This window comes from Etheostoma cragini, chromosome 10 (assembly GCF_013103735.1).
Source record: "Etheostoma cragini isolate CJK2018 chromosome 10, CSU_Ecrag_1.0, whole genome shotgun sequence".
Classification (NCBI taxonomy): domain Eukaryota; kingdom Metazoa; phylum Chordata; class Actinopteri; order Perciformes; family Percidae; genus Etheostoma; species Etheostoma cragini.
This window is the reverse complement of record NC_048416.1, coordinates 2,095,628-2,121,621: the sequence shown is the minus strand read 5'-3', so window position 1 is coordinate 2,121,621 and position 25,994 is coordinate 2,095,628. Positions and strand designations below refer to the sequence as shown.

The window sequence follows — 25,994 nt, the reverse complement described above, 5'->3', positions numbered from 1 at the left end:
GGGGTGTATACTCATGCCCCCTTTATTTTAACATAGGGGGGTGTATACGTATGCCCCTTGTATTTTAACATAGGGGGGAATATACTTATGCTTATATTAAGGGAGAACATTTGTTAAGTCATAATACATTATCCATTCACAAAGAAAATTAGTGTCCTTAAAGGTTGGATTTTCCTAAATCTTATGAATAAAGACATTACGATACATTTTTAAAAGATGTTTTTTTACTCCTATTTTTAATCAACTTTAGCATGGGGGGGTCAACTTTCTCAAGCCACTGTAGAATAATACCTAATATTTGACTAAACAACAGCAGAAATTACGAAGTATTTTGACTAATAGTTAAGTTCAGAGGAACGTACAGATGAGTTTACTGAGGAATAAAATTGATTGAATTTGCAAAGAGCGTATCCAATCCATTTTTTGTGGTAATTTAACTTAGTTAAAAAGAAACCCATATTTCAGATATAGACGTTTTTTAAAGGGGGCAACAGGAGGGTTGATAAGATCTTGAAAAACCATTGCAAAATATACAGATTTCACTTCACATTTCACGTTTGTAGTTGGAAGGATACTGGTTGTTTAGGATAATAATAGTAATAAGAAGAAGAATTTGACTTGAAAACATTGACTTTCAATGCAAAGCACCCACTTGTGTAGTGTGTGTGTGTGTGTGTGTGTGTGTGTGTGGGGGGGGGGGTCCACTTTAGGGGCTCCAGCTTCAAAAACAGGAAGATAAAACGTTAGTTCCTATCTTCTTATTATCTTAAACGGGACCCTGGAGGTATATAACCGATCTAGAGTTGATAAGGCGGTCGGAGCGCCATGTGTGCAGCTTTAATAAAGTGGCGCCAACAGCGTCTCGTGATGACGATGAGGGAGTCATCTCCCTTCAAATTAAAAAATAATAATATCTCATTTATATCCGCGTGTGTTTAGTTACGTAACCAACATTCACAGCAGCTGGAAAGCAGATTTGGAATCGTTGCGGATTATTAAAATAGGGCCTGGATGAGCGGATGTGGTGCACCCAGAAGAAGAACTGCGCAAAATAAACTTTGAGTGAACACACCCAAGGTATCATGACGCCTGAAGAACAGAATTAATGGGTTAAGGACTACTGAATGAACGGATTAAGAATGCATTATAGGCCTAATTTGAGATTAGTGCGCAACCCGTGCGCTCTGGTGTTCTTTTCAGCAGTCGGGTAAGGAGAAATAAGAAACATTTTCCACATTCAAAACTTTTTGGAACACTTCTTAAACACATAAAAGACCACGTGCGCTGATCTGTGACGGATTAAGAAGGGAAAAGCAGCAGACAGCCTACCTTTGCGTTGTTGAGGTTTACGCACGGATCCGCCACTGCTGCCCACCCTGCAGGAACTCCCCGTGTATCTGGACGCACCTTAGTCCGCGGACGGTGTTCCTCTGCTGCGCTCCTTGCGCAAACAAAAAGTGCTGTCATGCATGAAATTGGGAGAGCATCTTTTTTTTTGTTGGTTTTCTCTTCGTGGGGGGTGGGGAGAGGGGCGCGGGCGACGCAATCTTTTGCGGATGTCGTCCTGGTCAATCCTCCAAAATACTGTAGGCTATTCGTCGGGTTTGCGTCAAATGTGGACTCTTCTTCTGTTTGCGGCATCCCACTGAGCACTTTGCACAGTTTGCAGACTGCACCGCGGATAGTTTAAGAACCCATCTAACTCATCCAGGGAGCGCTGTGCTGGTCAAAGGGAACCCAGGAGGCTTGTGACCTTTAACCCCTGTAAACCCTGCCCCCACAATGGTCTTCTGCTCTTGTCTGCACGAGCACGTCCCTCCACCATCCCGGCCGTCACACATGCACGCAAATATCACTCAATAACGTGTTTTTTTTTGCAACAGAACAGTGAAGTTCACTGAGATCCTAAGCAGCCTACGCTGGACGCTGCAGAGGCCTCTCCATGGAGCGTGGGGGGCACTTCCTCCACTGTGGGAACGGGCTGCAGCCATGCCTTCTTTTCCTTCTTCCCCGGTTGAACTTTAACCCACTTCCCCATTCTGCATTTGTTCTGCTTCTTTAGGCTGCTGTGATTGGTTCAATTTAAAGGGAAAGAAAATAAATTGCAGCTGCCTCATTCTGATTGTATTCTTTCGCCCTGTTTGATCTGGTGAAGCCTGCCAGTGATAGAGGAGGAAGGTTAGTTATGGTCAGTAGCATGCAGAAAACAGCATTACCTCATGGGTGGAAGATCATTTTGCATAATAAATCTAAAAAGTACATATATAAGTAAAGAAGCTTTGGCTGGTGGAGGGATAATGACGTCTTTTAGATTTGAGTCATTTTGCAGGAATTCTAATTGACCTCCACTCAGACAATAGCCTGGCAGCCTATTGAGCAGGCCTCATGTTAGTTACCTCCTGGTAGGATGGAATGTGTCCAAGTGTTTTGAACTGGGCTTAGAGCAGGGGGAGGGGTTATTTTCAGCAATATTCATTTGCATCACTGGATAAATAGGTTTGACAAGATGTAAGTGGCGAGTGAATTTGTCCACAATGATATTCTGGAGACAAAGCTTTGTTTCAATGTATACAAATTAAATAAATATCCCTCCCGCTCATTGTTAACACCCTAGTTTACATAACATTTGAGGCTTGGTTAGAAGTCTATTCCAATCAGAAGAAAAGTAGACCGACTCCTGGGTAGTTCCCCTGGTGGAGCACGCGCCCTGATGCAGAGGTTTAGTCCTTGATGCGGAGGCCTAGGGTTCAAATCCGAGCGGTTGCTCTTTGTGTTTTTCACATCTGAGCTGTCTTGTTGATTAAACGTGGAAAAGCCCAAATATTCTAAACAAAAGTAGACTTCTACAGACTACATTGACTGACTGTGGAGTTGTTGAAATAGATAATTAAATTGTCCACAGATTCCACAGAAACTACAGCAGGGACGCAGCTAACAGTGATTTTCATAATCAACTTATCTGTCGACAAGTAGTGTTGGATTTATCATTTAAATCTGTAATATTTCAGAAATATCGCAAGAAAACGACCACCCGAGTGATGGGATTCCTCCAGATTGACGGTTTTGTCCCACTAACCCAATAGTGTCCATCAGCCATTTGGACCTTTATTTCGTTATTACACAAGCTGTCCCCAAAGGTCAACAATAACCTTCCATGCTCAACAATATTCAAGTTTACATAAGCATACAAAACAGAACAATCCTCTGAATAGTTTCACTTTATAAATTACTTTTACGATAACTTAAAAAACATCGCTATCCTGTTGAATAGTTTTAGGGTCATAGTTTTAATTGTTTTAAGCCTTGTGTTGTCCTTCAGGTCACGGGGTCTCGTTTGGTTTATTAAACACGTTTGAGTGCAGGATGGGTCCCGGGACCCCAAAGGGCAAGGCCACCACCAGTTTGCGTAACATGACATCACGTATGTACGCGGGGGTCACCGGGGGCCCTGAAACTCAACGCCAGGTCAAATACCAGGTCAAATACAGTGAACGGGTCCCGGTGACCTGAAGGACAATGCATTTTCAGCCTTTATTTTGACAGGACAGCAGAAGACGTGAAAGGGGAGCGAGAGGGGGAATGACGTGATGACACGCAGCAAAGGGCCGCAGGTTGGAGTTAAACCCGAGCCCGCTGTGTCGAGGGGTACACCTCTATATACGGGCGCCCGCTCTACCAACTGAGCTACCTGGGCACCCATACCAAAGGAGTTTGCATAGCTCGCACAGTATCGTTATGAAAAGCAGTAGGACATGCAGGAGAGTTCAGTCGGTATGGGGGAGATTGCTTTCACTGTGCCTGGAGTGAAAGTTGACAGAGATCAGTGGAGGAGCTTCATATCTCACTTGTCATGTATCATCCAACCACATGTACCGATTAGAATGACTCAAAGGTGTCTTACCCACACAGTAACGAGAAGTGTTGGTTGGACGTGGGCTTTAAGCTGTGTCCACTAAATTTTAAAGCCACACAAAAATGGAATTGCCATAAAGTTTTATTATCATGAATGCTGTCACACTTTTATGCTTTATGAAGTTATGTACACGTAATTTGCTCCCATGGTAAATAAAGACAATATCCACAGTGTGGAAAGAGAAGGGGAAAAAAAGAAGGCAACAAAGTAAAAAAAAAAAAAAGTAAAGCGCAACAAATATTTCAACAGAAAACTCTAAATCACAAAATATATCGTATTGATCTGAAGGAATTTGTGTGGCGTCTACATAATATTGCCAGTGATTTATATAGTCATAATTAGAGGTAGGGTTATAGAAACATGAAAAACTTTGTTTGCACAACTAATACAATTGGGCCAATTGTTGCCAACAGCTCCCCCTAACGGGATGGCTTGTGTACAGCATGTCCTTTATTAAAATAGATTTTTCCTTTCAGATAATCGCGGATATTATTACAGGCTGGTGCGCAACAGTTTGTCAGCAAGTTTGTCTGTGCTCATGAATATATTAGTAAAGACTCTTGTGTGTCTGGGTTAAGTCTGATGCATTAATATAGTTTTGAATAATTGTCTCCCCTTAAAAAAAAACTAAAAAAAAAAAAACATGAGTGGAAAAATCCCGGTCAGGATTTTTAAGAAACTCAAAGCACACTTTCAGACAAACTTTCTCTTGTAAACTGACGTGAGTCTATTTGTGCATAATGTACCACATTCACAGCAGAGTTCCCAAATTATTTTATGGAATTTAAATGCTAATTACCAGAACTGAAAACTACTCTGAGTGTAGTCTATTAAAATATATATTTACACTCGCAGGATCACATTAGAGCACAATGCAGTTGGCAATAAAGCGACACTAGTAATGCATTTGGTAGTTGAAATGTACATTTCTTTCACCCCTTCTATATTGACTTCAGATTTAAAAGGTCTGGAATTTTACATAATCATTACACTCCATTAAATGTCTTTAAATAAGGCAACGCTCATTACAAGGTACCACACTGCAATTCATTATGAATTAACGTTTGTGTGGCACCACCCAATGAAAAATTTAAGTTTAAAAAAAATCTAGTTTTCCATTGTGAAAATCAGATCGCAGTCCCTGTTTCACTTTGAACACATTATTTAATATATATAGATATATATGTATATATCTATATATAGTTTAGGCAAGCGTACAAACCACTGTTGTGTCTTTTAAACTGTCAAATAAAATATCTTGTCTAGGAAGGAAAGGAAAGAGAACTTTTGCAAACTCAAATCCCATGAGGTATATACTAGAAGACTGTGTGCTGACAATATATTTCTTAAAATCCCCAATATGCCATTTTAGTGACAATGGCAGAAGTAAGGCAATATTTTAACAGAAGTCTTTTGAAGAAATAAAACTTCTCAGTGATGCATGCGAGGAGCTTAAATTCAGTGCTCTTCATCCAAAACAAACTTGTTTTAAAAGTGCATGTGGTTATTTTGACAATGTTGACATCTGATAGGACACGTGTTCTGATGCATCACAGGCATGTCACAGTGTATTCTATGAAAATGTATTTTAAATCCAATCAGAAAAGTCAAAAAAATACAATTTTTAAAGCCTGATGTTTTAGCATCTGCCACCCCATATTGCAGTTGTATTCTTTGGTGTAAAGTAATGCATGGTTGAACTGTAGATGATATAGTATAATAGTAGTATTTAATAAAATGTTTCTTAGCTACAGTCTGCCCAATTCTCAAGTCCTGTGTAGCAGATGTTTAATGTGTGTCAAATGAAAAGGAAATGAGGAAACTTAACAAAAATGACACTCCTGATTTATCCTGATCATCAGATTCACTAATTTTAAATAACACATTGTGCTCTCATATGAATATAATAGATTTACAGTGTAACATACTTATAATGCATCATCATGTGGCACGCAAGTTACAATACAATTTCTTGTGTTATGCAGTTTTTATGGTGTGAAAGAGAAATGCTCAACATGGCTTACATCACGTAGTTTAAAAGCCCATGAATTGTTAAAGCATTGTTTTAAAATGAATACTTTCCATGTGTGCTCAGTATGTGAGGGTGAGATGGAGTGCTCCCAGTGAGATCAATGGGTATATCCTGACTAGCCATGTAAGCATGGAATGGACAGCTGGTACCCTGCAGCATTATCTGTTGCCTTGTTTCTATTTCAGTTGTGTAAGCCTCGTTCAGTGCAGCCTAAAAAAAAAAAAAAAAAAAAAAAAAAAATCACAGCACAATTAATTGATTCCTCTATTGTTTTGATTTCCTCTTCCTGTGCCAGCTAATGCAATGGCCAGTACTGGCAAGCAACACCGCGGGATCATCTTTGACCTCTGGAACCTCACGCATGCAACCAAAGGCCTAATAACGAAACATTAATCACCAATAATTATGTGCTGACCTGGCCAATATGATCCACGTCACTCTGCCAAAGCCGTATTTTTCTAAAGCGCTTTTAAGTCTCTGTACAACAAAACAGCTTACAATAAGGAAAGAAACCAAACCTATGCAATTAGTTAGATTAAATGTTCCGAGAGAAGGGTTACTATATGTTTTGAACTGTTTACCATGAAGATACATTAGAAAAATAATATATTAACTTCTCATCACCTTCTCAATCTCTAAAATATAGACACATTTCTGAGAAAGACTTCCGAGAACACACGTTGGCTGTGAATGGGGTGACACTTTTGTCATTCTAAGGTCTCTGCCAGCCACAATGTGTGTAGAAGGGCAACAGTTTAAGGTCCAACAATACAAGAATGGACTGAATGCAATTAAGTATCACTAGAGAAGAAGCACTATGGTTTAAATAACAGTTCTTGGCCCACTCAGGTTGCTGGATGGAAATCACCTCCACACACAAAAAAAAAAAAAAGAAAGTGAAGGAAGTAATCTTTTTTTCCTATATTTTGTAGTTAATATTACATTTTAATGAAGCATGTCTTTTAGACTCTCTCTTAACCCTCTGCAGCTCCAGCCATCACCCAATAACATCTACCACCTGATGCAGCGCCTTAAGCTTCCTCCGGTGCTGTGGGCCTCTTCAGGTCCCGGATCTGCTTAATCAGATAGTTCTTCTCGTCGCAGAACTGCTCATCCTCTGATCGGTCGGTCTGGAAGTGGCTCAGGAACTCAACGAGTTTGGCCTGGTTCTTCAGCAGGATGTCCAGCACCGGCTGAGTCTTGTTGGGGTTTGCAACAAATACCTTTATCATAACAGGAGAGACAGATGATGTAAATTAAAAGATTACAAACTTCTCTTAAAAACACCACATTTTTCTCCTAAAAGGTGTGTAGCATTTCACGGTTAGACTAGATTATTACACAGTAATTGCTGTGGACTGATTATACATGTGTTATTTGCACACCTTGAACACATGGAACGCTTCAAATTGGATATTTCGGCTGTTGTCTCTAAGCAAGTTCATCATCAGCTTCAAGTTCTCCGCCCGACTAATGTATTTCGTCATGACAGTGAAGTTGTGTCTATCCAGGAGAAGTTCCCCAAGGAGCTGAAAACAGGATGTAATTACAATACTGTTATTATTATAAGATCCAGTTAAAGTCATACAATCAACTGAAGTAAGTCAGTTAAACTAAGTGCAGTGATTTTGATTTGACAGAGCAGTGGAGCTTCTACCTTCAAAGACTGACGTTTGGTGACGTAGTTCTCAGAATGCAGCAGCTTCTCGTATTCTGCAAAAACCTGATTGACATTTTACAAGTATATTAGACACAGCATGGGCACCCTTTCCATTTAAGATAAAACTCAACACTAAAAAAGCTTACCCTGTCATAATTTTTCTCCAAGAAATCTGCACACATAATCTTGTGCCTTGTGAGTAGATCCTGAGAGGGGAACAGAAGAGACAGAGATATTAGATATAAGATAGGGACTGTAGGTATGAAGGTGCTAGAAACCGAAAGTATATGCCAGTGTACCTTGAATGAGGCAAAAGCGTCAGATGCAATGTCAAAGGTTGAGAGATCAACATAATGGAAGAAGCAGTAGAAGTCTTCGGAGAAGAGCACTGTCCGTGCCAATGGCTCGTGACGCAGGCACTCTCTCAGCATCATTCCACAGTTCAGAGCCACTTCTGCACTCTCATATCTGTACACGTTAATACATGGCAGGCCCAGGTCAAGTAGTTTCCTCATTAGAATTCAACATAGATCAGTTGTAATACAAAGCGATGTAAATGTAACACAAACAAAAACTGCAAACAGGTAAAGTCAATGAAAGAAAGACCCATCCTGAACACTTTTAAGACTGTTAATGAGGCGTTATATTAGTATTTGTAATGATGAACATAACATTTCTAGGCCTTATTTTTTTATGGAAAGGTATTTTTTTGTATGAGCCTGAGGACAGCTGGCTCAATGTAAAAAATTCACCATGCAGCTAAAAATTTGCAGAAGAATCATCGTACACACCAACGTTAAACGTCAAGTTTTGATGTCCATCTTTGCTAATCTAACTGGATGGTCCTCTTTAGAGACATGACATTTTAACAACAAACACTGCAATGGGCAAAGATAGCATTTAATCCACTATCAACCTCAGCCTCAATCGACCACAATGCAATGCAGTCATAATACATGTAGCTCTTCCAGTAGGCAGGACGAATCAAATTTTTTAGAGCTGTGAAACCTGCACTCTATCATTCTTTTCATCAACATGCGTTACACACAAGTGAATGCAACATGTTCCCGCTCGTTCCTCTGGGAGTTGTTGAAACACATACTGGGTTATGTAGAAAAATCACAAGGCAGGTTGAGGTCAAGTGATTTTACCAAAAACATTTCGAAAAAAGTATCTTAAACTAAATAATTTGGTTACAGTTAAGAAGTATCTATGGTTGGACTTGGCGTTAATTTCCTGACCATATAGAGCACTCACAACAAACATATATCAAATATCCTGAAAAGAGTAACTTACCCTTTCAGAAGCATGAAGAGTATCTGTTGTTGCGTAGAGATGTATTCCACCGTGGGTGTACGGGTGCCAATTTGACGTCTCACAATATTGCTGAACAAATGAACCACATCCTTCTTCCCCTGAACAAACAAAAAAACATGCAAAGAGATGAATGGCTGACTGGGTGAGGATGATGATATGTAAAGACATTTATGCTTTGGGCATGTTCAAATCAAACATTCAGTGGGAGCAGCGTTTACCATTTGGTGTTGACAGAAAGACATCAATACTTTTCTCTCACACACACTCTCACACACACACACACACACACACACACACACACACACACACACACACACACAAAGTCATTGCAGAAACAAAAACATTTCTCCCCCCCCACCTCAAAATCAATCCTCTGCAGGTTTGCAATGAGAGCGATCAGGAGGTTGGTGTTGTACAGCTCTTGTGCAAGCTGAGCCACTGCTTCGGTTTGAGGCTCCTTGTCACCTGTTCCACTAAGTACCTCCTTCAGTGAAGCCAGGTTTTTGGACACCTCCTCCGCGACCTTAATTAAGCAGGGAAAACATTGGAATGACTAAGACTTTCTTTTGGCGTTAAGAATAAGGGATACTATTTGAAATAAGAGAGGGTCCATTGCTGACCTTTTCGCACTTTTTGCTGTCACCAGCATCCATCTTTTCCATGGTTGCCATATTCTCCTTCAAACTCCTCACTATATCAGCTGGACTCTTCTGAGACTTCCCAAAAGGAAAAGGCATGACTGAAGACTGGTTATCCAAGCCCAAATCTCTGATGAAATAAAACACCGTTGTAAATAACTATAATATGCAGTTAAAGCAATTCAACTTCCTGTACCTCTTTGCATCAGGAAATGGCTGAAAAGCTCTCACCCGCTCTTACCTGAAGAAAGCAACAATAGTTATACTGTCTGGACTAAAACTATAGAGTTGCAGTGTTAAAGACCATAGCCACACACACAGCTAGCTAGCTAGCTAACACTGCTAACCTCACATTAGTTTTCAAAGATAATGCGGGTAGATTAGCGCTCAAGTAACACTACTGCGTTGCGTTTTCCCTTGGTTATTTATTTAACCAAGTTAACAGTAACGTTAGCCCAGACGAATAAACCGTGGACTTCCTAACCGAAACGAGGACATAACGGGGAACAGTACGGTAACAAAGTTTACGTTACATCGATGTTCAGTTGCAAAGTTGAGCTAGCTTGTGACCTAGTTAGCTGTAGCAAGAAACAAGAAAACTAGCTTCAGTACGTGGACAGCGAGTACCCTGAAATAACACACATAACACACCGTTAAAATATTCAGTTCAGGCTGTCAAGACTCACCGAGTTAACTTTAGTTTTGAAGCCGAAGGAGGTTCGCAGGCTAAAAACTAGCTAGCCGGCTAGCAAGTTGTCCCCACTTTCTTTTACCACTGTAACGCTAACGTTACTTTGGAGTGTGACGTTATCTGAGATATGTGGCTGTAACGTTAGCTATCTAACGTGTACTACTTGTAGCTACAAGTTGCTCAAGCAAACGACCTTCATAGCTGTGCTGTTTCATATGAATTTCTCTACTCGTGACCGTCTGTCACATAAACTGCTAGCTAGCTGCCTTGTTGTAAAGAGAGAGTTGCTGGGCTGGCCTGTCAGACAACTTCATTTCCCTGTTCTCTTCTGTTGAAACTCTCGTCCTCTCCTCCTCATCCCGGGGGCTCTGGGCGGGTATGTTTTGCTTTACAGGAAGACTGCCACTGATGTTGGCCAATCACTTTAACCAAGGCAAAGACGTGGTGACGCCCTCACCGCTGTAGATGCGCATGTTTCACGGCGCGCATATTTCGTGTGGGTGGAGTTAGTAGACAGAAAACACGGGAACCCCCTTCAGCCGGACTTCCCTGTAAAAATAATCAAGTGCACCGAAATTCTCGAGAAAAGATAAGGCAAAGACATTTTGAGACAGCCCTGTTACTTTATGGGATTTCATTTCTATAGGCCATCGTGAAATAAATACACGCATTACAAGTTGTAAAACACAGGATAATATGTATACATGTTAATTATTCATTTCTCAACATCAATCCACTAAAAGCAATGCAAAAACATCCGTTGCTAATTTACAAAAGTCGCAAGAAAACAAAAAAATGCTTGTTATTATTTCACGTACAATTAAATCCAAACAAGTGTCTGTCCTTAAATGATGCCCTGCAAACATGTTTCTATGGTAATGTCTATGATCCATGATTATATCATACACACCTCCCAAGCATTTTCCATAGAGTCAGCTATGTTTAGATCTAGGGATTTGTGACAAAAAAAGATGAAGGTATTAATATGTTATGATTAAACTCTAGTCCAAACTTTGTATCCAACATCAATAAATAATTAGGATTAATAATTAGGATAGATAAATAGATTCAGACTCTAGAATCTTTACTGACATAACATGCTAAACAGTGTGTTGAACATTTTTGGTCGTCATGACTCCCATATGATACATATCATATCATACAGCTCCAACAACATGCTCAACAGTTGATGACAGGCATAGTGGATCTTCCAGCAATCTCATAAATACATTAAACCAATCCAGACGTTGAAAACAATGTAAAAAAGCATCAGAAGGTTTGTGCTCAATATGTCCCATTATGCATGTCTCGGTGTTGTTATTTACACAAAAATTTTTTTGAATGGCAACCCAGTTTAATAAATGCTGTCCAGTTTGGTGCTTATTTTGCATTACATGTGGTGGTTTATGGTGTTTAGCAATTACAGCTCAGGTTTCATAACACAAAGGCAAGTGCTGTCCTGTCCAAAAAACCAAACTCACTATTCAACTCACGGCGACAAGCCTTTCTGGAAGATAATAATGTCCTTCACTTCAAGCTTTTGGCCTGGCCATATAATGCAATAATTGCTGTCACGGACATTTCATTGCTGAATTGTTGACTCCCTTGATAAAAATAAACCACGGTGCTACATTCTTTGTACATCTGTCCAAGGCTTTTGATATCATCACAACACTGTGTAAAATAATCTGTTTTTCATTGTTGTTTGGAGGAATCATCTTACAGCTTGTTCATATCTAGCCTATCTTTCTGCTAGAGTACACACTGTTGTTGCCAATGGATTCACTGTATTTGTGTAAAATTTGTGTAACACTGTATCAATCTTAAGGATTCTTCTAATTACTCTATATAATAACTAGGTTACCATAATAACATTATATTTATTTCTCAACTTAGTACAGCAGTGGTAATTTCCCTGCCGTCACCTGTTAAAGGCTAAAATGTTGCTGTCAAGACTGTATAGAAGCTTAGCAAAACTTTTTTGTGCAATTTTATGAGCAATAATACATTATAACAATAAAAATAGACTAATAAGGGGCTCAAGATTAGGTATTACCCTTATTCATTTACAGTCTACTATGGTATTACCTAAGCAAGCACTTAATACATGAAATACTTCTCAAATGTTGTGACAAACAGACCTCAAATTAGCTGCAACAACTATTAGTTTAATTCAATTAGGACATAACACTAGTGTGTCAAATCTATTTTAAATGTGAACATGGCCAGCCCTTAGGTAGCCTTATATCTGCATTGGATTAATGATTCTTAAAATTAAAGTCATTTTCATGAGGTACGACTCCACCATCTGACCTCCTGTATTTGAAACATATGTTTGCAGACACGACCTTTATTTCGAAAGGCATTCCCGGAAGTCCAGCCTGTCTATTAGCAGGGTAGCTAGCTTGATGCTAGTGTGAATAGCTCACGATTACTTCTGAAGGACGGAAAGAAACGTAGTCACTGCTCGGAACACTTTTCCATCTTTTCCACCGTCTCGGCGCGATAAGACTATATTAGCAGGTAAGGTGCGAGCTGTGAACCGGCGGCTGGGGTAATAGCCGCGGTGTTTGAAGGCCTTTTGTCGCCCCAGGCCTGGCGTACAAGCTGAGCTGCTCTCTCTTCACAGGGATACATCACGTATGGCGCTCTTTACTTCGAAACGGTTTGCGAAGACCCGCGCCTGTCATGATAATTTCCCCCATTTAAAGGGAAATATTCGCAGTTTTTCGTGGTTCCAGCATAAACATAATGTCATAGTGTCATATCTTCCTACCACCGACCTTATTATTTGCCTGCATGAAAAGGCCTTAGGAAAAAATTCTGGGCGTTAAGATGTTCATAGTGAAATTAGTTTTCAGTTATAGCTGGCTGGTTTGAGAAAGGGACACACACCCCCTTTAATTCAAAACTTTGTAGGAGACATTTAAGGCACTTTTTAGGTTTCACTTGTTCTTTTCGCAAGTCGACCACGATATCGCCATGTAGTACAGGACTGGGATGTGAGAGCCTTTCAGTGAAGAGCAGAGGTTGAAATAAAAGATATTTGCCGGTATTTACACGGACAGCTTTGTGTGTTTTGCCCGCCCGCTCCGCCGCAGTGAAGTCCCGGCCCTGCTATCATGGCTGGAACGGCTCTATCAAGGCGTCGCAGCACACTGCTATGCGATTTTTTTTTTTGTGAGTTATAAAAAAAAAAAAAAAATAACCCATCCAGTTTCGTTTGTGTACTATTAAGGATTTAGCATTTTTTTTTACTACTCATATTAAAAAAAAATCTGTGGTGCCTGAAGCGCACAGTGGACACCATTAAACAGCAAATGACAGCACACATTTAGGTTTCGAGCTTCTCATACACTTTGATGAATATGCAACCAATCTTGCATTAAAAAAATATTAATTATACAGTACAAAGGTTTAATAAAAAGGCAGCTTATAATGATACATTATTAATATTCAAATCCCCCCAGCTCCTGGTGATGTGGATGTCTACACTGCTTATCACAACAGGTAATACAGACTAAAATGGCACATTTCCACAGATTTTATATTTCTTTACACAATGTTACAGCTGCAAGTTGGGTCGGACAAGATATGGTAGAATATTGGAGCAGACTGGGAATGCAGAATGGAAAACATGTTCCATCATTTGCAGTATAACTACTCATGGGGGGTTCTCTGTCATAAGAACTAGCCCCTATGTGGAAGATAAACAGGGCTGCATTAGATCTGGTGTGATTTACCTGTTCCTATTCCCTGATTCTCTGATTTATGCCTGTGATGGCTGTTGTTAATTGCGAGCCCGGGATGTTAAGATATTGTCTGCAATTGCCACCTTTTTAAATGAGCAACATTGATTGGCGTCCTCAAATATAAGCAGGATCTCACACAATTCTGATATTGGTCAGCAGTTTTAGCAGACTGGATTTTAGTATTCATACAGGCCATTGCACAGTCAACCCAAATGAACTGTGCTGGGGTGTGATTGCACGAGATGGCGCAGTGGACATGACACAAGCTTCTTGTTTGGGAGGCCTGGGTTTGATTCCCACTGCGATACATCAACCCATGTGTCCCTGAGCAAGACACGTAACCCCTAGTTGCCCCAGATGCGTGCAACTTCTGACATTTATAGCAATTGTAAGTTGCTTTGGATAAAAGCGTCCGCTAAATGACATGTGAAGTATTTGAATTTGGATCAGAAGTTGACTGTCAAGTTGTAGTCCTGTTGTCAATGTGTAGTCCCCATGTGCGGTCCACCATTTAACAGTGTTTGTAGGACACATGGCCCTTCTATGGTGACTTTTGTTGCTCTACTATGGAGTTACTTGGAGTAGACTAGTCAAAGTTTGGTTTCCAGCTGTTTCTTGGCAAGTTTGTGGAAGATTATTATTATTAAGTTTGTAATGGCTACCTTCCAAAAGGGTCTTTCATGATCTCCCAATCCTTACATTTAGTCGGTGAGACAGAACTTGATGTCCAGAGTGCAGTTCACTTCTCAATAACTCAAGCTGTAAGGGATGTTTGGCTGCCCTTAGTGACGACACTTGTGCAGATTAACAAAGGTTTATACCTCGTTATAAACACATTATTAAGTGAAACTCTGTTGTCATATAACCCTACTGTTATATGTTGCCGTCATTGTCATAATAATTTATTTTTAGCTCTTTTGTCAATGATTCTGGCCGTCACCGAGGATTCATGGCATTTAGTTTGCATCAGATATGAGCTGTGATTATGAGAAACGGATGCATCAACGTGTTTGGAAGCTGTTATAATGGGATACATGGCAAGGCTGGATGATTGAGTGAAGTGGACAATTGTTTTAAAGTGCCCATATTATGGAAAAAAAATCACTTTTTCTGGGATTTAAGGTGTTATTTTGTGTCTCTGGTGCTTCCACACGCATACAAACTTGGAACAAAACAAACATCAAAACTATCCATGGTGTTTTGAGTGAGATCCGGTTTCTGGATGTCCTCTTTCTTCAGTCTCCGGGTGAGCTGTTCGACATCTGCAGGGCTTTCTACGTCACTAGAGACGCGGGGGTTAAACGTAGAATATGCTAGAGCTAGAATGCTAGTTGGTTCTCAATGGCAAAACACTGCTACTAGTTGACAGCCACTAGTTGACCATAATCTCCAAAAGAACTACTTCCTGTCCCTGTTCTACTTCCTGTCCCTGTTGTGCAGGTATTCCACAAGTGTCCCTGGTCTAGAAGAAGTCTCCCAGCTAATCCTGCCTTGGACTGACCAAAGCTGGAGAAAGAGTTATCTAGCTGATGTGATCTTACCAATCTACTGAGCATGTGCAGCTCCCAACAAAGATAGTATTGAAGTGAGATGTCTCACTCTGGAGCTAAAACAGAGACCTAAACACACTGAAAAAAGGGTTGTTTTGAAAATTAAACCATGTAAACCTATTCTGGTACAACCTCAAAACACAATTATGAACCTGAAAATGAGCATAGTATGGGCACTTTAATAATATCTATTTAAAAAGCAATACTAGCCAGCCTGTGTGATACCAATTCATCTTGTCGTTCTCACCTAAATATATTTACGTTTTTTTTTTTTTTTTCAGTAGACAGTTGGTCAAACAAAAAAGCCTTTGGTCATGTCGGGACAGAGGAAAGGAGCAGCAGCACGGCTGCTTAAATGTGCCTTCTGCAGAGCCAACCGGGACAAGGAGTGCGGGCAGCTGCTAGTGTCTGACAGCCAGAAGGTGGCGGCCCACCATAAGTGCATGGTGAGGAGAGCACACTGTTCTAACCTCTTCTAGCCTGGGATCCTTCTACACAGAGTCATGCTCACTTGCAACCCTTGCCACACATGCAGAATAGTGAATAATTCAGCCCCAAAAAATTTTTTTGTGGGGATTTTGTGTTTTTCCTGTTGTTTAACTTGTTTATAAGCTAACAAAAAGTCTGCAATTTGTAAAGAAAAAAATGGTTTAGCAGAAAGAAGTGATTTATATTCATTGGAGCGATATTCTTGAAAACCTTAAACTCCTAAAACCTTTTACCATTTAAAAATGTGGCTGAATAGAAAATGTAATTACATGAGTACAAGTATTTTACTGTGAAATCGGCTCTGATGCCTGTAACACATGGAATCTACGCTAACCCTCACAGTAGTGTGGAAAATGGTGCATCAGCAGTCGTCATGGGGGAAATTAAAATGCATGTATTGTACATATCATCTTGTTGAAATACTGCACAAACCAATCTATGCTTCTTATAAATGTCTGTGCAGCTTTTCTCCTCGGCCCTGGTCACATCCCACTCAGACAGCGACAACATTGGAGGATTTTCAATTGAGGATGTGAAAAAGGAGATCAAGAGGGGGAATAAATTGGTAAGTACCCACTGCCTCAGTGAACCATGAGTAACAGAGGAGTGGAGGAGAGCTGCAAGGCCCCGGGGTTGAGCTTTGCTGCTGTACAGATTTTATCTGATAACTATAAATGTATTTAAATTTGAATGTATATCACTTGTTGATGTTAACCACACATCCAAACACTGTGCATAATAAGAATATGCAGTAGCTGCTTTATTGAACTAATAACTATTGATGATAGTTCTTTCCAGCTACCGGTCCACACTCCATACAGAGACTCGAACCAGCAACCCTCCTACCGCCACCTTCTGCTATTGCCCATTAATCAGTTGGTTATTATTATTATTATTCCTATTCAAACTTTTTTTGTAAGGAACCATGTACAATTTTTAACAGAAATGTTGCCATTTGATGCATTGTACCAGAGTTATCCCTAGGCAGGGCACAATCTAAATCCAACAGTAAAAACACGACAACATCTTACAAAACAAGACCGATCACAAATCCTACATCAATATAATGCACATTGTGACACACACACACACACACACACACACACACACACACACACACACACACACACACACACACACACACACACAGGTTCAACACCATTTAAAAGTAGGATGTATGTGGTTGTAAAGTTGGTTGGTTTTTAAATACAGTTTTAATTGAAATTTGAAGCTTCTGAGGGAACTACAGGTCTTCATGTTGTCTGGCATAGCATTCCATTGAGTGGTTAACTGAACATGCTGACTGTCCAAAGGGTGGATAACAGAAGGGTACAGTGCTGTTATGTATGGAGGCTGTTCTGGCGGATCCTACACAGCTAACAGAACAGACATAAGCACAATCATGTACACAGGTGGGAGCCAAGCCGTGTAGAACTTTACACACTGTGCACAGATTAACTTCCTGATTACATGGCGGATGTTGTTGCTGCCACCACCACCACCCTTGTTTCAACTGTTCTAATCAACGGGTAGAGTAGCCTACATGCAGAGGAATGGCACACCGCTTTGTGTGTGTGTCTGTCACTCTCTCTGAATGTGTTGAACAACAACAAAAAAACATCACAAACATCAGTGACACATTCATCATTTATATCATATAATATAATATGTTCTCCATATCACTTATAATAGACCTTCTCTAAAGGCTCGCAGAAAAATATTGACAAAATGCGGAAAGATCGGGAGCCGTGGCCCGTGGCCCGTGGGGGGGGGGCAGCGCTTTCAATCAATCAATTGCTACCAGTTATGTCTTAAAACGTGTCTTCACCATGTGATATGTTACTTCAGTACTAGGGCTGTACGATATGAGGAAGATATCTAATTGCGATTTTGTCCATGTGGCCCAGCTCTAACACAGCTTGACCTAGCCTTGTTCTTAAGATCCAGGTCTGTTTCTGTCCCCTCAGATGTGTACTTTATGTCACCGGGCGGGTGCTACTATCGGCTGTGATGTGAAGACGTGCCGGAGGACGTATCACTATTACTGCGCTCTGAAGGACAAAGCCCAGATCAAAGAGAATCCCTCCCAAGGGATTTACCTGTAAGTCACTTTGGACTCTGGACTCTTCTGCGCACAAATCTACAAAAAAACAAAAATATGTATTTTCTTTGCCGTTAAATTCAATTAAAATATCTTTCTTTTGCTCCCGAACATAGTGTTTACTGTCGCAAACACCGGGATGCCTCTCAGGTTGGCATTCAAGGTAAAGTACACATCTGTTATGTCAGCAGGCTGCGTGGATGATTGGATTCACAGCTGTTTTCTCTTTTCTTACCAAATTCTAATGCTACCACAAAACGTGCTCTTACAGCCGCTTGCTCCGTCTGTTCTGTGCTTGACATTTGTTCTGATGAAGTTCTTAATGTGAGTTTTGTCTCCAGTAAATACACTCAGAGATTGTTGTGCTTGAATATCTTTCATGAACCAAAGAGGTTGTACTAATCATGATTGTTGGTACATTGTTAGATGAAGAGGGCGCTGTGGCCAGTGATTCAGACTCCTCGCCGCCACAAAGTAGGGGCAGAGGAAGGTTCGAGAAGGGAAGGGCCAAGGTCGGAGCTCGTGGCCAATCAGAAGACACCCGCTCCACTTCCTCACAGGCTGTAGACGAGGAGAGTTCCTCCCATGTAAGGCAACACGTCTGTTCACCAATGCAGTCTGGGAAATTCACTTGAATGGCCTGTCCGCTGTGTGCGGCTTCTGTTTTTTGAGTGTTGTTCCGTGTGTTCTAGCGGGACAGGTCACCTCTTCGGGCCAGCCCGGCCGACAGCGGCCAGCGCTGTGGCTTCTGTCATGCTGGTGAGGAAGAGAATGAAACGAGAGGCATGCTTCACACCGACAACTCCAAGAAAGTGGCGGCACACTACAGGTGCATGGTAAGTTGGATGTGGGCGTTGATGGTCGTTTGTGCAACATGCAGAACCCTTTATGGCTGTGAATGTGCAGTTGCAGCGCTGCCACTTTTATCTTCTTGTAATCTATGATCCCTTCTAGCTTTTTTCATCGGGGACGGTGCAGCTGACCACTACGTCACGGGCTGAATTTGGAAACTTCGACGTAAAAACAGTCATCCAGGAAATCAAGAGAGGGAAAAGAATGGTGAGAACATTTTTCTAACCACTAAACCGACTTTTGAAAGAGTTAAAAAAAAAAAAAAAAGTTTATTTGTTAATGACATTTTTTGGTGTTTTTCCAGAAATGCACACTCTGCACTCAGTTGGGTGCTACGATTGGGTGTGAAATCAAAGCGTGTGTGAAGACCTACCACTATCACTGCGGCCTGCAGGACAAAGCCAAGTACATTGAAAACATGGCGCGTGGCATCTACAAGTGAGTTCAACTACAGAAACGTTTTCAGTATAAAAATAAAGTGCTTATGCTTCAAACCAGATTAGAACATGTGTCATTTGACTGTATTATTGTATCCTCTTTTTTTTTTTTTTTTACATGGAGCTTTTCAAGTTATTTACTGTTGCCACAATATGAGTTTTTTTACTTTGATGAAGTTTTACATATGATCATCAAGTCGCAATTTTTCCTTGAATGCCATTATTGCAAAGGTTGTCTTAAGCCTTCTTGATTCCGATGAGCTTTGAATTTACACATTTGAAAAGACGATATGTTTAACTTCCACTGCTGAAGAAAACCATAGTCCTTGATGGTCATCCTAGGCTGGATCACAAAGCGAATTAATGCCATTCAGAGACAGATTTCACTGAATGGTTTTGTATTTACGCATCACATGCTTTTATCTCATCCAGACTTGATTATTGCAATGCTCTGTATTCTGGCATCAGTAAGGAAAACATTCGTAGACTGCAGCTCAATCAAAATGCTGCCGAGAGGCTTTTATCACGTAGGAATGACCACATCACACCAATCCTTTCTGCCCTTCACGGGTTGCCAGTGAGTTGGAACTACTTGTTTTTAAAAGCCCTGAACGGCCTACAGTATATCTGGGATTTGCTAACTCCCTACAAGCCGGACCGATGCCCGGGATCCTCTGGCAGGGCTCTACTAAGGGTCCCAAAATCTCATCTAGTCACTAATGGTGACCAGGGCTTTGCTGTTCGGGCCCTTTGGTTATGGACCTCCCTGCATGGAGATGTCTGGCAGGCAGACTCCGGCTTCTTTCAAATCTCTTCTAAAGACTCACTTTTATCTCGTGGCCTTTTCATTGTTATTTATTGCTAACGCTGTATTATTTATTGTTGAATCCTGGGTTTTATTGCAGTTATATATTATTTATGGATCTTGTTTTGATTGATTGTTTTACTGTACAGCACTTTGTAACTTGGTTTTAAAGTGCTACACAAATCATGTTATTTTGTGCTGCCAAACAATTACACTATGTATACGCGACTAATCGGATTAATGTCATAGATAACTTTTAGTTAATGGCAATTGATCACACATTGTTATCTACTCTAAATGTCCCTTGATTTCTTTTTGTCCCAATATTTTTTCATTTTAATGCTCTTAACATGGAAAAGTGGATCGGCTCGCTTTGTGCAAATGTTTTTTTTATTGAAAACAGCATTGGCATTTATCCCTCTGCTTGTGTGTGTGTGTGTGTGTGTGTGTTTTAAAAGGCTATACTGTAAGAATCACAGTGGCAACGAGGAGAGGGATGAAGAAGATGAGGAACGTGAGAATCGCAGTAGACTGAGGGCGGCGAACAACCTTGAAGGAACAGCTGTAACGCAAGTGAATGGCAACTAGGTACGTTATTAGTCGTGGTTGCACACAAAAACTATTGTTAAAACACACAAAATGTACACATTTAATGTCCGACATGAGGTTTTAGGGTTTTCCGATAGCGGTAGTTGAAGTTTTAAAATCTGTCATTTCATTGATGCCATTCTTACAGGTATGCCTGTGGGATGAAAACAGAAGAACGCTAAGACGAGGGAGACATATTTTTTATAATAAATCTTAGCCTACTCACAAAGTGGTGGTCCACAAGCCCCCCACAAGTCCTTCACATGTTTTTGTTTTTTTTCTCCAGTAAATGGACATGATGTCCCAATGTGCAACAGATGTCTTCTTCATGTGAAACCCTGTTTTGAGTTGACTGGATGAGCTTTTCAAAGACTGGTGGTTCTCCGTAGAGCACTGGACCGCTGCAGGATCATAGAAAGCCATGGCTAATCTTACCCAAGACTCAGCAATGGGCTCACATTTCAAAAAGATGTATTATTTCTGCGAATAAGAGCCGATGGACTGATTTTCTGATTGTCACTCGCTGCCCCTGTCCCCGCAGATTACATGACACACACTTGCTAAAAAGGATGCATTCTTGCTTTTCCTTTGCTTCTAAAGGACTCCCTTTTAAGAGGGGTCTGTTTGTTACTAGTCTCTCTATCAAGTTGTGCAGTTTGATTACCCTGTTTCTGTACTCATGTCTTAAGAATACTCTTTTCATGTAAGCCTTTCTTTCTTGATATGTAATATTTTGCTACTGTATTATCATCATGGATAATTTTTTACTCTCTGGACAGTCCCAATTACAAGTTTTGCCAGCATGCTCTTGGATTTTCCCACTGTTCAAGGTGGCATTTTTTTATTTAGCTACTAAAGGGCAAAGTAGAGCTCTTTAGAGGTGTTGGCTTGACTTTGTTTTGATTTACTGTTGTATCTCTACAAATGTATCCATGAATGATTGGAAATAGAAAATATTTTATTTTACACATTTACTGAGTGGACTGAGTCTTTAATTTATTTAAATGGGCGCCTATATGTACTGTGGGCATGGCTGGTTACAGCGTGGTAACGGTGAAGATGAGTTTTGAAGAGTGAGGAATGTCACACTAGCTGCAATATCATATATCATACCTCTATAAACAGCAAGGCCATACATGTTCCTATCTGGAGTATTCTTTCTGCAGATAAAGTACTTTGTCTCAATGCTTTTATTTATATATATATATATATATATATATATATATATATATATATTTTTTTTTTAGCACTTAAACAAGTTGTCCTTAGGTCCACACTTATGTTTCAGTTTCAGGGTGAGAAGAGAGAATAAAATTGATTACTATTATTGACAGTACTAGTATCTTTAATCTGGAACAATGTAGAGCGGGGGTCTTCAACGTTTATCAAACCAAGGACCCCTTAACTGAGAGGGAGGCCGAGCAGGGACCCCCCTACTACATATTGTATAATATTGCATATTAAACTGGGCATACAATAACGTGTAGGGTGGCGTAAAGCCTTTATACATACCTGTGTTTGCATAGAATACTAAGCTATTAAGATAATAATTGGCATTATTTTTTTAAATCATGTTTTAATGTTAAACATACATATGGAACAGTGAAGCCTTAGGATTAGTGACCACCTTACCTATAGACCAGACTATCATCAGTTGAGATTTATATGCTGTGCGTGTGTGTATGTATGTATATATATATGTGTGTATATATATATATATATATGTGTGTGTATATATATATATATATGTGTGTGTGTGTATGTATGTGTATATATATATATACACACTGTATGCGTGTGTGAATACTACAATCATATACTACCAATAGTGTCTTTTCAGAAAGCAAATCACTATTGATAGGATATATATGATAACATTGAAATAGATTTTTTTTTGATTATTGAAAGTTATTATTTACAAACGATTACATGGCACAAAATGCGGTTGAGATCATCTGTAACATATCTGCCTGCTTTACACTCTTTGAGCAACAGGTGGTTTTGTGTGCACATGAAAACCTCGGGAAAATGAAGCCTTTAGCGAACATATTTGCTGAAAATCTTCAACGCTTAATGCAGCTTCATCTCACCATCACCAGTGAGAAGTTAGCCGCATGCTTTACCTTCCACGCGCTTCACGGCTCGAGCGCCTTTGCCCCCCACGGGGGCGGGGCTAAACTGTTCCTACGCATTGGATTTGCCCGCCACGCTCTTGCGTCATCGTCCACACAGGGCAACCGTGGCTCCGCAGCCCGGAAAGAAAGACAGACGCCTCTTGTAGCAACCGAGCTAGCTATTTCCATGTGTGTGCTGTCACAAGGCTGAAGAGTCCGCCAAACCGCTTTGAGAATAGTCCTTTGACTTCTCTAATTGGAGACCACCGTAGACAACATAAAACTGAACGGCGGGGACCGAGACGGATATGGCGACATCCAGCCCCTGTGTTGTGGTAAGTTTCCCAACAACGAGAATGAAATAAGAGATAGAAGATTAATGCATGCCCACTGGAAGAAAACGCTGTACAGTAGCGACGCTGCGTTTCATGACTATTTTACACATACTGAAGGTCGTGTGTCCTGTGTGCTCACTGGGGCTCACCTTGGTAAAATGTGTCGGTGTTAGCTAGCTACATAACGGCAGTGTAATTTCCTATATCGTGGCCCGCGGTTATGAAAACGGTCACAGACACGCGCTCTACACACTGGGCGTGCGTGACGTAGGAGACGCTTTAATGGACACATACAAAATGTTTGTTTGTGTCTGACAGGAGATTACAGGTACATATCATAGACTGTATAAATATTGATGTTAACGGACTAGGGTACAGATGAGTAGACTTACTCAGAATTACATCATTTTACACAACTGCACCCAGACAGCAAGATACGCACGAGCTGCAATCAAAGGGGCGTGTTTGAGTTATGAGTATGTTTCATAAGCTGTGAAAGGTACCAGGTATAATGGTAGGTGTGTAATTGGCATAACATATAGCTAGATTGGCCTCAGACATGTTAAAAACATTAGCGTTAATGTCTATAGTTAATGTTAGTTATTCTAAGTTGGAGAAGCTAATAGGATTACATGTCACTGGAATTGGACCTAGTGCGATTTCATGTGACAAATACAATTGATAGAGGATTATATAGAGAAAAGCTTAAATTAGCTTCAAAGAGCAAGCTTTTATCTAGCAGATGTAAGTGTGTATATATATTATAAAACACAAATTGGTGTCTTTAACCTTCATTAGGAGCAAAAATGTAAAGTGCTTGTCTGCAAAAGAGCTGTTTGGTTGTGTACAGTGGTTGTTTTGTGTCTGAAAAGATGATTCCTTGTATGTATAGGATCTCAGTTTGAGTCACAGCACAAGGTCCGGCCTTGTGTGAGCTGTGTGCATTTTGCACTAGGTATTAAGTTGCTGAGCCACGGTGACCCTCTGACCTGGAATAAGTAACTAAGTAGCTAACAGTGTGCTCTATTTTTCAGGACATTTCCAGCATTTGGAAGCCAGTGTTTTATTGCGGCAGCACACAGCAAGACCCCTTGCTGACATTATGTTGAAGCATTTTTGCTACAAAGACATCATGTGACTGGAAGATCCTGTCTCCTGTGTCACATTGCTTTTCATGTTTTACCTGATCGAGCTTCCATATGTAACAAGCTATGGGTTTGACTTAGGACCGGCCGCAGCAGAGAAAATCATATATAACCATATTCTTGACCAAATACCTTGATGTTAATATTGATCATCATTACTATTAATGACTTAGTGGGTGAAGGTAAATAATAAAAGAGCTAGAACAGTCTGGTAAATTCAGAAAATGACATTACTTTACTGTAACGCAGCCTGTAAAACCAGGTAAAGTAGTATAAGATTGTGATAAATCCAAAAAGCTAAGACAATATCTAATCTCATATAGCGATATCAATATAATATTGATATATTGCCCAACCCTAGTTTGACTTTACTAGTTTATTTTGTAAATAAAAGACAGCAAGTCCATGTCCAACAGTGGAAAACACTCACACTTCAGATCACGTTACCACGGGGACATCTGCTCAGTATCAGTCATTATTATTTGTAGTTGAAAGGGTGTATCCCAAACAGATGGGCATGTTTTTCCATTTCGGTGAGCATAAGGGATAATGCTTTGTTCTAGTTCACCCCCATATAATGTGAAGAAAGGCACTTTGTAATCCGGTTTTCAGTAAAGCGATGACAATTTGTCGACTTGGGAGGATCCAAACTCTCAAAAACGGTTTGAATACTGAGTGTGCTTATGGCCATCGTTCCCACAGCACCTCGAGCTCTGCACCAGCTTCCCAGCTGTCACATGATACCAGTTATGTTGTCTGGGTTCATGTGGCTCGCAGTTTGACAATCTATGGATAGTATTTACCACCACTGATAACTGTCTGTTGCTTGCTAAACTGTACATAAACAGGCGTTGTTCTCAGACTTTGTGTTATGTGGTGGAAAAAACTGTTGAGGGAGTAAAATATGAAGGGACAGATATTGTGGGAGAATCCATGGGAAAGTAGACCAAAAGTCACCTCATCCCCTTCCCTCCATACTCCCTTGTTTCTGCCCCGTGTTCTGTGTTAGGTAATACCTAGCCTTTGTGTTTGATTTCAGATTAGTGATGAGGAGCAGGGGTATGACCTGGACCTTTTCTGCATACCAAAGCACTACGCCGGTGACCTGGAGAGGGTCTACATCCCACATGGACTCATCTTGGACAGGTGGATAGAAGTGCTGTCAAGCGAGTGCAATTTTTAATCACGATTAATTGCATTAATTTCATAGTTAACTTGCAATCAACCGCACATTTTGATCTATTCTTAATGTCTCTCGAGTTCTTTTTTCCCATTATTTTTTCTCATTTTAATGCTCTTATCAACGTGAAAAAGTGGATCAACTCGCTTTGTGCAAATGTTTTTTTTATTAAAAACAACATTGGCATTTAGCCTGCTGTAGTGTTCGAGACCCCCCCCCCCAGCCTATAGCCTACTGTAGTGTTCGAGACCCCCCCCCCCAGCATATAGCCAACTGTAATGTTCAATTTCCCACATCACATTCTCACTTGGAGCAAATGATCCCTCACACAATGCAACACTGTCCATTAATAAAAGCTTGGAAAAAAAATAAAATACTTTGACGGGGGGGGGGGG

The 25,994-nt window shown here is 40.4% G+C and overlaps 3 protein-coding genes across 6 annotated transcripts in view; 2 read left to right on the top strand and 1 right to left on the bottom strand.

The window, feature by feature from the left end:
* Positions 1 to 3,978: 3,978 nt before the first annotated feature.
* Positions 3,979 to 10,721, bottom strand: cab39l1 (calcium binding protein 39, like 1). Its single transcript, XM_034883862.1, has 9 exons — positions 10,247 to 10,721; positions 9,543 to 9,690; positions 9,281 to 9,445; positions 8,902 to 9,020; positions 7,905 to 8,073; positions 7,752 to 7,811; positions 7,603 to 7,668; positions 7,331 to 7,474; positions 3,979 to 7,168 (listed from the first exon to the last, which is right to left on the bottom strand). The coding sequence occupies exons 2-9, from the start codon at positions 9,657 to 9,659 to the stop codon at positions 6,977 to 6,979; spliced, it is 1,032 nt and encodes a 343-aa protein (XP_034739753.1). The 5' UTR covers positions 9,660 to 9,690; positions 10,247 to 10,721; the 3' UTR covers positions 3,979 to 6,976.
* Positions 10,722 to 12,604: 1,883 nt separating this feature from the next.
* phf6 (PHD finger protein 6) lies at positions 12,605 to 21,799 on the top strand. 4 transcript variants are annotated; one of them, XM_034884167.1, is made up of 11 exons: positions 12,605 to 12,774; positions 15,835 to 15,999; positions 16,506 to 16,607; positions 18,010 to 18,143; positions 18,260 to 18,306; positions 18,570 to 18,730; positions 18,836 to 18,979; positions 19,098 to 19,202; positions 19,300 to 19,433; positions 20,696 to 20,825; positions 20,974 to 21,799. In XM_034884167.1, the coding sequence occupies exons 2-10, from the start codon at positions 15,868 to 15,870 to the stop codon at positions 20,823 to 20,825; spliced, it is 1,089 nt and encodes a 362-aa protein (XP_034740058.1). In that variant the 5' UTR covers positions 12,605 to 12,774; positions 15,835 to 15,867; the 3' UTR covers positions 20,974 to 21,799. The 4 variants fall into 4 exon arrangements, with proteins under 4 accessions (XP_034740058.1, XP_034740059.1, XP_034740060.1 ...); XM_034884168.1 differs by having other exon boundaries at positions 12,613 to 12,774; positions 15,838 to 15,999; XM_034884169.1 differs by having other exon boundaries at positions 12,614 to 12,774; positions 15,842 to 15,999; positions 21,112 to 21,799.
* A 1,436-nt stretch (positions 21,800 to 23,235) lies between these two features.
* Positions 23,236 to 25,994, top strand: part of hprt1 (hypoxanthine phosphoribosyltransferase 1) — an 8,465-nt gene continuing 5,706 nt past the window's right edge. Inside the window, exons 1-2 of the mRNA XM_034883402.1 lie at positions 23,236 to 23,274; positions 25,459 to 25,565. Coding sequence (XP_034739293.1) covers positions 23,248 to 23,274; positions 25,459 to 25,565 — 134 coding nt within the window. The 5' untranslated portion in view covers positions 23,236 to 23,247. The remainder of the gene's footprint in view (positions 23,275 to 25,458; positions 25,566 to 25,994) is intronic.